Source organism: Rhinatrema bivittatum, chromosome 3 (assembly GCF_901001135.1).
Source record: "Rhinatrema bivittatum chromosome 3, aRhiBiv1.1, whole genome shotgun sequence".
Classification (NCBI taxonomy): Eukaryota; Metazoa; Chordata; class Amphibia; order Gymnophiona; family Rhinatrematidae; genus Rhinatrema; species Rhinatrema bivittatum.
This window is the reverse complement of record NC_042617.1, coordinates 180,826,472-180,839,057: the sequence shown is the minus strand read 5'-3', so window position 1 is coordinate 180,839,057 and position 12,586 is coordinate 180,826,472. Positions and strand designations below refer to the sequence as shown.

The following is a 12,586-nucleotide window of genomic DNA, read 5'->3' as shown; positions in this document are numbered from 1 at the left end:
ACCTAAATAGTGGATTGAATCAAATAAACCTGCTATGGATATTTAACCTAGTTATGTCTAGAAAGAGTTGTCTATGGAAAAACTGACCTTTTTTTATCCAGAGAAAGAGATCTTGATTTTCCAAGTAACAACATTTTAAAAAGATTACATACCCTAAGGGGCAGATTTTATAAAACTACACGCGCGCGCACTTTTGTTCGCACACCAGGCGCAAACAAAAGTACGCCGGATTTCAATAGATACGCGCGTCGCCATTAAAATCCGGAGTTGGCGCACGCAAGGCTGCCCAAAATCGGCCTGCCTCCGTTCCCTCTGAGGCCGCTCCGAAATCGGAGCGGCCTCGGAAGGAACTTTCCTTCCACCCCCCGCACCTTCCCCTCCCTTCCCCTACCTAACCCAACCCAACCCCCCCCCCCGGCCCTATCTAAACCCCCCCTACCTTTGCCCGAGGCAGGCGTAATTTGCGTGCATTGGGCTGGCTGCCTGCGCGCCATGGTCCAGTCCGGGGGCTGGTCCGGAGGCTGTGGCCACGCCCCCGGAACGCCCCCGATGGTGCGCCGGCCACGACACGCCCCCCCCCCCCCCCCAGGAAAGCCCCGGGACTTATGCACGTCCCGGGGCTTTGCGTGTGCCAGCAGCCTATGCAAGCTAGGCTCGGCGCACGCAGTGGGGGTTTGGGGTAGATTTTCGGGGGTTACGCTTTGAAAATCTACCTCTAAATGTCTGATTTTACAAATCATTTTACCCACTTAAAATTGGGTAAGTGAGCTTTTCAAAATTGCTACAGTATATGCCATTGAATTGTCCATAGGATTTACCCACGTAAGTGCACTTTACACGAGTAAATGACTTTTGAAAATTGCTACAATAGTATGTTACATTTACGGGTGTAACTCCTTTGAACATTCACTCCTAAAAGTTCAAAATATGGCAATAACTTAATAGACCATTTCTGATTTGAAAGTGAGAATGAGGGAAGTTGGCTAAATGTTTATGGAGAGGCTACACTCATGAATACACACAGTTTTCTTTGAATAATTTACATTACTATAACCATCACACAAGAAAAAGAGAGACGGTCAGAAAGTAATAATTTTCTGAGAAAAATGTCCTTAAATGGGGGGGGGGGGGAATCAAGGAGAGCTTGACGAAAGTGACCACTGGGCTCCACGATAAAAAGATAGGAAGGGGTCCCACAGGGACACCACAGTGTGGGTGTCCTGCAAGTGCCTAGTAGAACAAACTGAGAGTGTGTTAGAGCTTAAAATTCTCAGCTCCAACACGGGCTCCTACCGAAAACCATCACCCATTTGTGAGGACAATGTGTCTTGCTTGTGCTTGGAGAAAAAGTCTTATTCATTAATAGGGGGATCTTTGGCTAAAAAGAAAATGTTTCAGTAGAATAGTTTCTCTGAGGACAAGCAGGATGATAGTCCTCACACATGGGTGACATCAGGTGGAGCCCCAAAGTGGAAAACTTATGTGAAAGTTTCTAGAACTTTGACTAGGCACTCTGAGCATGCCCTGTACCACATGTCCACACAGGGTCTCTCTCCAATCTCTCTTTTTTTCACAGAGCTGTAAGCCTCACACTAGTAGTACTTTCTGAGTGAGCTCACTTTGGCTGTTTTTTGGCCTTGTGGAAAACTGGTTTTTCTCATGTTTTTCTTGGATTTTTACTCATTGGTCTTTGCCAGGTCCCTCTCTGTGCCCTCCTATAGTGTCTCCTAGTCACGGTTTTTGGTGATTTGGGTAAGTTTCCTTTTATGGTTCGTTCTCCGTGGTGGCAGTGCATCAGAGCCTGCCAGCTATCTTCGCCCCGCTGCCATAATTTTTGGTTCGTGCCCCTTTTGTTTCATCCGATAGGCCACATCTGGTTTTCAGCGATGTCCCCGGTGCTCGAGGACCATGTCCATCCCAGATCCTCATGAGATATGCGTTCTCTGCTTGTGGGCATCGCAGGACATCTGGGTTGCCACCTGTGCACCCAGATGACACCGTCGATAAGATGGAAAAGCTCTTCAGGTCGAAGTCCAAGCCAACGGTATAGGCAGCATCGTCATCGAAGAACCAAGGAGCTGCACCAGTGGACACCGAGCCATCGACATTGGTGGGAGTTTGTCGATACTATTGGCAGACAGGGGCACCAGAGACCGATCATTTATCTCCTCCAAGCCAAGGACATCGGGTTCCTCGTTGGCCTCTGCACTGGTGAAGAACCAGGCCAAGCATCGAGGGAAGCTGAAGAAGCTTCGGCATTAGTTCCCGTCGTTGCATGGTGACGGGCACGGGGATGCACCAGCTTTTTGCTGCAATGCCCCCGAAATGATCCTGTGGTGAGGAGTGCCAATCCTTCATCAGTGCTGGGGGTCCGCAACGGTCTCCACCGGCTCTGTTGCCAGTCACCAATCCTCATCGAGAGTCCAAAGATGATCTTGCCACTCTTCCTTCCTTCCTTCCAGTCTGTGTTGGCATTGGCAATGTTCGAGGAGAAGCTGAGCCCCAAGTCTAGTTAGCGGTGGACTGGGAGCTACAGGGCTTCTGTCCTGTGGCACCGATAGCACCGACCCCAGTGCCGCCCATCCTCATACTTGCTCATCGGTGTGTTACTGACCCAGCTGGAGCCATCGGTGTGTTACTGACCCCTCGGAGCCCCGATGGGCACAGCATCTGTGCCCATCGGGGCTCCGAGGCTCCCCCTGCCAATACGGTGGTCGTAGGAGGATGCTCCAAAGTGGCCGGCGGAGATGCCGAGATCTGTCCGTCCCCCCGCTCCATCCAGTTCTATTGGTGCCTGTACCTCTGGATGAAGGCCAAGCACCTAGGGACCCATCCCCTGTGGCTTACAGTTGAGGATGAGGAACCCTATGATCTCTCGGGGGATGATGCTTCAGAGTCCTCTCTGAAGGCTCAGAGGGTCTCCTTTCAGAACTTTATCCTCCAGAGGAGCAAAGGTAGTCTCTGCCTGAAGTCTTAACCTTCACAGGTTTTGTGAGGGTGATGGTGGAAGCCATCCCTTTTCAGGTACTGATGGAGGAGGATGCCAGGCACAAAATGCTTGAGATCCTTCAGTTCATGGAGCCTCCTAAGGAGATTGTGGTGGTCCCGGTACATGAGATCCTTAAGGATTTGCTGCTGAGGATATGAGAACATTCCCTCATAGTGCCTCCTGTTATTAAGAAAGCAGACAAAGGTCTACCTTGTCCAGAAGGCTGCCAGATTTGATAAGCATCATCTGCCCCACCAGTTGGTGGTGGTCAAATCTGCCCTCAGCAGGACCAAGCACTCTCGGACTCATTCCTCTGTGCCCCCGGGGAAGGACACTCTTGGAAGGAAGGTGTTTCAAGGCGCCATTCTCATTCCCTACATTGCTCCCTATCAGCTCTAAAACAGCCAGTACTTGCAAGACATCTGGAAGCAAGTGCAGGATGTGGCTAAGCAGCTGCTTAAACAGCAGCAGAACACCCTCATGTCGCTGGTGTATAAGGGCCTGGAGTGCAAAAATACAAGGTCCATGCGACCTACAATGCTTTTGAGATGGATCGAGAGTCTCTGCAGCAGGAATTGCGCCCACAGAATGGCATGGTTGCGGGCCTCTAATCCCTGACCAAATGTACAGGAACAACTCGCTGACATGCCATGTAATGGAGAGAATCTCTTCAGAGATAGTGAAGGACATTGTGGCCCAACTTTTGGGACCACCATTAAACCCTCCAACAACTTTCCACCAGTACTCCGGACCAATCATCCTCTCCTAGGAGGGCGGCAAGACCAGGACCAAGGAAGTACTATCCTCCACCCTCTCACTCCTGTCAACACCATCAGTGCTCCCACAGCCATCCTAGGCAGCAGAGAGCCCCTAGTCGGCTCCTCAGTCAACTCCAGCAATGGGGTTTTGACTGGGTTGTAGGGAGCATACGGCAGCTGCTCGTACCCAGAATGATGGACCCTCCAGTCGGGGGCAGGCTATGGTTCTTTGTGACCTAGTGGCCCAATATAAACTTGGACCAGTGGCTTCTGTCAATCGTCTGTCAGGGGTACCAATTGAATCTATTGTGTGTCCTGCCAAATTTCCCCCCATGCCCGTTTTGGGGGCCGGTAGCACATCAGGAGGTACTACTAGTGGAGCTCCCCTCCCTTGTAACAGCCAGAGCGGTCAAGCCTTTACCACCAGGGCAAAGAGGGTGGGAATTCTACTTCAAGTACTTCCTGAGAACAGGAGGACTCCATCCCATCCTAGACCTAAGGGCCTTGAACAAGTTTCTAAGAAAAGAAAAGTTAAAGTTTGTTTCCCTGGACACTTTGGTCCCCCTTTTGCAAAAAGGGGACTGGCTATGCTCCCTAGACACATATACTCATAACGAGATCTACCCCAATCACAGGAAGTATTTCAGATTTGTGGTAGGGAAAACAACACTTCCGGTACCGGGTATTACCGTTTGGGCTTGCGTCAGCCACACAGGTCTTCACAAGATGCCTGGCCGTGGTGGCAGCACACCTTCGCAGGCTAGGAGTGCATGTTTTCATGTACCTGGATAATTGCCTGGTCAAGAGCACATCTCGGACAGGGGCCACCAGTTCCATGCGTTTGACCAACCAGGTGTTAGAGTCACTAGGGTTCATTCTCAACTACCCAAAGTCCCATCTCAGCTTGTCACTTCAATTGGACTTCATAGGAGCCCTGCTAGACATGGTTCAGGCCAAGACCTTCCTGCCTCACCAGGGGGCTGTCATCTTGATGACCATTGCGGCACAGATCTAACAGAGCCAGCAGGTGTCAGCCTGGCACATGTTTAGGCTGTTGGGCCATATTGCCGCAACTGTCCATGTCACTCCCTTGGCACGTTCACACGTGCAGAGCTGAATGGACCCTGAGGCTGCAGTGGCGCCAGGCCACTCAGAGTCTTCAGAATTGCATCAGAGTCACCACATTTCTCCGGGACTCATTTTCCTGGTGGCCAGGTACTTTCAAATCTAGAATGGGAGATCTTTTTTCAAAGTCCCCCTATCCAAATTGTCCTAACCACGGATGCATCCACCCTGGGGTGGGGAGCTTATATAGAAGGGTTCAGCAATCAGGGTCTCTGGTCCGTTCAGGAATGCTCTTGTCAAATCAACTTCCTGGAGCTTCGGGAGATCAGGTATGCACTATGGGCTTTCAGAGATTGGCTGTCCAACAAAGTTGTTCTGATCCACACAGACAACCAGGTAGCCATGTGATATGTCAACCAGCAGGGGGGCATGGGATCGTACTTCCTGTGTCAGGAAGCTGTCCAGATCTGGTCATGGCCCCTGTCCCATGGGATAGTGCTCAAGGCCATGTATCTGGTCGGGACGGAAAACGTGGTAGCGGACAGGCTGACTCCAGCCTTCAGACCCCATGAGTGGTCCCTGGACCATGGGAGAAAGAATCGGATATTTTGCCTCTGGGGGAGCCTGGATGTAGATCTGTTCGCGTTCCCCTGTGACAGGAAGGTGCCTTGATTCTGCTTCCTGTACAGGTCAGATGGCAAACCAACTTTGAACGCTCTTGCCTGCATTGGGACGAGTCTTTTGTATACGTATCCTCTGATTCCCTTAGTGGCAAAGACTCTCTTGAAGTTTTGCAAGAACAGGACTATGATCCTCATAGCCCCTCATTGGCCGAGACAGGTCTGGTTTCCACTGCTATGGGAGTTGTCCATCTGGAGACTTCCCCAGATCTCATCACGTGAGATCAAGGCAGGCTGCAGCATCCCAACCGCCAGGCCCTGTCACTCAGTCTAAATCTGCAGCTACGTGATCTTTCAGAAGATGTATCTCTGGTCCTGGTGGCTTCTAGTAAGCCTTCCACTAGAAAGTACTATGGACTGAAGTGGAGGTTTTCCATGTGGTGTGAGCAGAAGATCCTAGATCCATTCTCCTGCCCCACACAAAAACTGCTTGACAACCTCCTACATATGAGGCTGACATAAAGACCAACTCTGTTAGAATTCATCTCATTGCCATTGGCGCATACCACCAAGGTGTAGGTGGTATGCGCCAATGGCGCATACCACCTACACCTCTCTGTACAGCCTATAGTTGTAAATTTCATGCGGTGCTTGCTTCAACTGAAGCCTCCCCTAAGGCCTCCCGCTGTGTCTTGGGTCCTCATTGTGATGTTAGCTCAGCTGATGAAAGCTCCTTTTGAGCCACTGTGCACCTGTGACCTGAAGTACCTGACCGGGGAGGACATTTTTAGTGTCAGTCACTTAGGTGAGCAGGGTCAACAAGCTCCAGGCCTTAGTGACTTATCCACCTTATACTAAAGTTTATCAGGACAAGGCGATCTTGCATACGCATCCTAAGTTCCTGCCTAAGGTGGTGACAGATTTCCATCTTAACCATCTTACCATCTTAAATGGACACGTGATATAGGGCATCCTGTCAATATTTTTTCCCAGGCCCCATTTTCACCAAGGCGAACAGCACTGCACAGTCTGGACTGCAAGCAAGCCTTAGCCTTCTATCTGGAGTGGACAGCAGCCCATAGACAGTCCACCCAACTTTTTATTTCTTTTGACAAGAATAGGTTGGGCATTGCTATTGCCAAACAGACACTATCCAAATGGCCAGCAGATCGCATCTCTTTCTGTTACGTCCAGGCGGAACTGCATCTTGGGGGTCATGTCAAGGCTCATTCTGTCAATCATGGCAGCGTCAGTGGCCCACTTGCAATCAGCCCACAGAGGAGATATGCAAGGCTGCGACGTGGAATTCTCTGCACACATTCACATCTCATTACTGTCTGGACAGGGATAGCTGATTTGACGATAGGTTAGGCCAATCTGTCCTTTAGAACCTGTTTGAGGTATAGAACCCAACTCTCCTGCCTAAGGCCTGTTGTTTGGGTTCAGGCTGTCTCCCCCTCTATTACCAACGGCACCAGTGTTGCGCCATTGGCACCTAGTTGGTCCCCTTTTTTTGTTAGGGAGCAGCCTGTAGCTAGGGATTCACCCATGTATGAAGAAACCATCCTGCTTGTCCTCGGGGAAAGCAGAGTTGCTTACCTGTAACAGGTGTTCTCTGAGGACAGCAGGATGTTAGTCCTCACGAAGCCCACCCGCCAGCCTGCAGAATTGAGTTTCTTTTATTTTTTATTTTAATCTTAATTCTCTGTTACAAGACTGGAGAGGGAGCTTAAATGGACACGTGATATAGGGCATGCTGGGCATGCTCAGTGTGCCTAGTCAAATTTCTAGAAACTTTGATATAAGTTTTCCACATCAGGGCTCCATCTGATGATGTCACCCATGTGTGAGGACTAGCATCCTGCTGACCTCGAAGAACACTTGTAACAGGTAAGCAACTCTTCTTTTCCTCTACTAAAATTAAGTGGAAGAAAACAGCACCACGAGGTGGGTGGGGGGGAGAGGAGTAGCATAGTTGTTAGAGCAGCACACTACAAACCAGGGAATCCAGGGTTCAAATCCCACTGCTCTCCTTGTGACCTTGGCTAAGTCACTTCACCCTTCATTGCCTCAGGTACCAACTCTCAAGCCAATTTTAAAAGTGTTGCTTGCGCAAAAATGGCCACCTGCGCACCTATGTGGGCTGCATGCGAGCAGCATGGGTTTTAAAATACATGCGTATGTGCCCGTGCATGTGTGATGAATAAGGCTGGAAAGGGGCAGGGAATGTGCATTCCAGGACGGGGCCAAGGCTTATGCCTGTAACTCCAGAATTTAAAAACGAAACTCTCAGCGTACATGTGCTAGATATCTGTGTAATTTTACTTCTACACCTGATGAAGAGCAAGTCTGTAGATCTCAGATTTTAAAGCTTATATGACAAGGTGAGGGATCTAGGTCATCTGGGGTCCTGGTTCTTCGTCTTGCACACCAAAGGGGTCTGAATGACCATGATATTAATGGGAAAACTGAGAATGTGCCTTGCATGAGCATGTTTTAAAATTCGCTGACATAAGCGCGTCCTGTGGGAGACACACATGCTAGCTGTGCTCGAGTATCCTTTTAAAATTAGGAGCTAACTTATGCGCGGTTGGAGCATTTTAAAACATGTGCACAATTAAAAATTCTAGTGCATTCTTGCTTGCGTGCTGATAGGCGCATGTATGTGCGCACGCTTGTTTGTTTTAAAACCAAATTCTTCTGGGGATAGGAAGATACTTGTAGCACCTGAATCTAATCTGCTTTGAAGTGCCAAAAAGCAGAATATAAATAATTTTTTTTAACATATATATAAAAGGGTTTGCATGTAAAACCAGTGTTGCCACCAAACTGCACGGAGGTCCTCCAGCTTTCTGGCACTGCTCCAGCTGCCTCACAGTTAAGACCAAAAGCATATTAGGAAGTTACCTGGCATGCAAACAAGGGAACTTGAAAATCTGTTTAAAAGTTCATCTCATTTTTATCATTTTCAGGGGGAAAGCGCACAAACACTTGGACAGATTGAAATCTGTTTTACGCAAGAATTCATTCCAAGAAATTGTAGCGAAGGAGAGGATGAATCCCGCCTCTTGCTGAAGGATGCACCGGTCAGCTGGGAATTACAACATCCGGATTTGTCTGTGTGTGATAATGATCTGCCAACATATTACCCTCCTGTGGAAACGATTTGGGCCTGATAACCAAACCAAAAAAATCTGTAGCAAAGAACTCTCTATTTTCTAAACTAGGACTTTGTAGGAAAAGTAGAAAAACCAGTGGTACTTTACAGCCTCTATCATTTGAAGTCTTGAAGTGTCAGGCTCATTTGCTGTATGATGACAGTGTAAGCATTAACTCCATTTTTTATGCACTGGTGCAAAGAAAATCCTGGGATGCAAAGGAGCTTGCTGAAAAGTTACCATAGTCTGATATTAAAGTTTTGATGGAAGTATAAAGTCATTCAGGGCTTCCCAAGCCTATCTTAGTGACCTCGGATATTCATAGCATGAGATAAATGTGCATATTCTAGGCCTCCAATGCATACATGTTCATTGTGGAGATCCTGAAAACCCAACTGGCTTGGAAAGGTCTGATGTACTTATCATATGAAATAACACATATCTTCAGGCAGGAAACACTCTTTAAACCAGTAATTGATATATTTTTACCAGTGGTAAGTTATTTTTCTCTACTTCCACTGTAAGCATGATCAGTTCAAATACAATGGGCTTAAATGATAAGACACTTTGTCTTAAGCTATGGATGAAGAATATACTATTTTTATTTATAAAGATCAAGATCTGATTGCCTATGAAATTAGACCAAGTCAGTTGTTTTTTTGCGGAAGCTTTAAGAAAATCTACAGTCCAGCCATTAATCTACAGCACTCTGTGAATTGTCTGTAGCTTGTTACAGCAGTATGCTATAGTTCTGTTATGGCAACCCCTAGTAAACTGGCAGCACTTGTGTACAGTGCGATCACATTCCAGTGGCTTGTTGAGACCATGTGATGACCTGGCTGCCTCCTCAGAAGTCAATGGTATTATGACTAATACAAATTAAAATATACAAAAATATTTTGTTTTGGCTTCTTAAGAACATGCCATACTGGGTCAGACCAAGGGTCCATCAAGCCCAGCATCCTGTTTCCAACAGTGGCCAATCCAGGCCATAAGTACCTGGCAAGTACCCAAAAACTAAGTCTATCCCATGTTACTGTTGCTAGTAATAGCAGTGGCTATTTTCTAAGTCAACTTAATAGCAGGTAATGGACTTCTCCTCCAAGAACTTATCCAATCCTTTTTTTAAACCCAGCTACACTAACTGCACTAACCACATACCCTGGCAACAAATTCCAGAGTTTAATTGTGTGTTGAGTGAAAAAGAACTTTCTCCGATTAGTTTTAAATGTGCCACATGCTAACTTCATGGAGTGCCCCCTAGTCCTTCTATTATCCGAAAGAGTAAATAACCAATTCACATTTACCTGTTCTAGACCTCTCATGATTTTAAACACAACTATCAATTCCCCCTCTGCCATCTCTTCTCCAAGCTGAACAGTCCTAATCTCGTTAGTCTTTCCTCATAGGGGAGCTGTTCCATCCCCTTTATCATTTTGCTTGCCTTTCTCTGTACCTTCTCCATCACAACTATATCTTTTTTGAGATGCGGCGACCAGAATTGTACACAAGGTGCGGTCTCACCTTGGAGTGATACAGAGGCATTATGACATTTTCCGTTTTATTCACCATTCCCTTTCTAATAATTCCCAACATTCTGTTTGCTTTTTGGACTGCATTGTGTAACTATAGCATGGGTTATTTTCCCCTATATGCATCACCTTGCACTTATCCACAATAAATTTCATCTGCAATTCGGATGCCCAATTTTCCAGCCTCAAAAGCTCTTCCTGCAATTTATCACAGTCCACTTGTGATTTAACTACTCTGAATAATCTGATACTCTGTATCATCTGCAAATTTGATTACCTCACTCGTCGTATTCCTTTCCAGATCATTTATAAATATATTGAAAAGTACGGGTCCCAATACAGATCCCTGAGGCATTCCACTGCCCACTCCCTTAACTGAGAAAATTGTCCATTTAATCCTATTCTCTGTTTCCTGTCTTTTAGCCAGTTTGTAATCCACGAAAGGACATCGACATCTATCCCAAGACATTTTACTCTTCCTAGAAGCCTCTCATGAGGAACTTTGTCAAATAAATCCAAATATACTACAACTACCGGTTCACCTTTCTCTACATGTTTATTAACTCCTTCAAAAAAGTGAAACATATTTGAGGCAAGACTAACCTTGGGTAAAGCCATGCTGACTTTGTTCCATTAAACCATGTCTTTCTATATGTTCTGTGATTTTGATATTTAGAACACTTTTTCCACTATTTTTCCTGGCACTGAAGTCAGGCTAACTCTTCTGTAGTTTCGCGAATCGCCCCTGGAGCCCTTTTTAAATATTGGGGTTATTCAGGTATTAAGGTACAATGGATGATTTTAATGATAGCTTACAAATTTTTACTAATAGGTCTGAAATTTCATTTTTTAGTTCCTTCAGAAACCTGGGATGTATACCATCTGGTCCAGGTGATTTACTACTCTTCAGTTTGAGAATCAGGCCTACCACATCTTCTAGGTTCACCGTGATTTGGTTCAGTCCATCTGAATCATTATCCATGAAAACCTTCTCCGGAATGGGTATCTCCCCAACATCCTCTTCAGTAAACACTGAAGCAAAGAAATTGTTTAATCTTTCCATGATGGCCTTATCTTCTCTAAGTGCCCCTTTAACCCCTCGATCATCTAACGGTCCAACTGACTCCCTCACAGGCTTTCTGCTTCAGATATATTTTAAAAAGTTTTTACTGTGAGTTTTTGCCTTTATGGCCAACTGCTTTTCATATTCTCTCTTAGCCTGTCTTATCAATGTCTTACATTTAACTTGCCAATGCTTATGCATTATCCTATTTTCTACTGTTGAATCCTTCTTCTAATTTTTTAATGAAGATTTTGGCTAAAATAGCTTCTTTCACCTCACCTTTTAACCATGCCGGTAACTGTTTTGCCTTCCTTCCACCTTTCTTAATGTGTGGAATACATCTGGACTGTGCTTCTAGGATGGTATTTTTTTTAACAATGTCCACGCCTCTTGCACACTTTTTACCTTTGTACCTGCTCCTTTCAGTTTTTTTCTATTTTTCTCATTTTATCAATGTTTCCCTTTTGAAAGTTTAGCACGAGAGCCGTGGATTTGCTTACTGCCCCCTTCCAGTCATAATTCAAATTTTATCATATTATGATCACTATTGCAAGCGATCCCACCACCGTTACCTCTCTCACCAAATCCTGTGCTCCACAGAGGGTGCTAGTAGTTGTACTGCATTATCTAACATTAATTATATTCATTAATAGGGAGAGAGCTATCCAAATATTTTTTTTTCCCTGTGTAGCAAATTTGCTCCATTGAAATACAATGGAAGGAGGGTCCCGTGATGCAGCACTGCTAGGTGGCCGTGTGTATGGTTAATTCCCACTGCCTCCATGCTCTAATATTATTTTAAACCTCTTAAAAGTGCTTTCTGGTGGCAGAAATATGGCAGAGAAGGGATATAAAAAGTTCCTACCTATGCTTTGGGGTGATCAGGTCCTCCACTCTAAACAATCATGCAGAAAAACGGCGATGGACAAACCACGCCCAGAGGAGACGGCATCTGAGGATGATGCCCAGTTAGAGGTCGTGTTCCCCCCATGGAGATGGTGGAAGCCATGAAGACGGTGATGCAACAGCTTGGAGATGAGATCCACAGCATGCTGGAGGCTAAGCAAGAGTCGGTAGTGGTCCGCTTGGGGCAATGAGTCTCCTCCTGTGGCTTGATTTGGTGGTAAATCACATAGAGGAAGCAGAAATGGTGCTTACTTCCACGGGACGATGCTTGGACACGCTTGAGCGGAACCATCAACGTGCAGCAGATTAGCTCAACGACTTGTAAAACTGGGGTCGAAGAAACAATCTTTCCATTGTTGGGCTTCTGAGAGAATAATTGAGGGGGTGGACCCAGTAGGCTTTTTGACACATTGTATTCCAGTTGCATTAGGCCTAGAATGTAAAAATGGCCTGCTAAAAATCGATCAAGCGCACAGAAGTCTGGTGCTGGCTTCT

At 46.4% G+C, this 12,586-nt stretch overlaps 1 protein-coding gene across 3 annotated transcripts in view; it reads left to right on the top strand.

Annotated features, from left to right (window-relative positions):
* Window positions 1-9,487, top strand: part of RNASET2 (ribonuclease T2) — a 94,311-nt gene extending 84,824 nt beyond the window's left edge. For all 3 annotated transcript variants that reach the window (XM_029594004.1, XM_029594003.1, XM_029594002.1), the window contains one exon: window positions 8,405-9,487. In XM_029594004.1, the coding sequence (XP_029449864.1) occupies window positions 8,405-8,608 (204 nt within the window). In that variant the 3' untranslated portion in view covers window positions 8,609-9,487. The remainder of the gene's footprint in view (window positions 1-8,404) is intronic.
* Window positions 9,488-12,586: the final 3,099 nt, after the last annotated feature.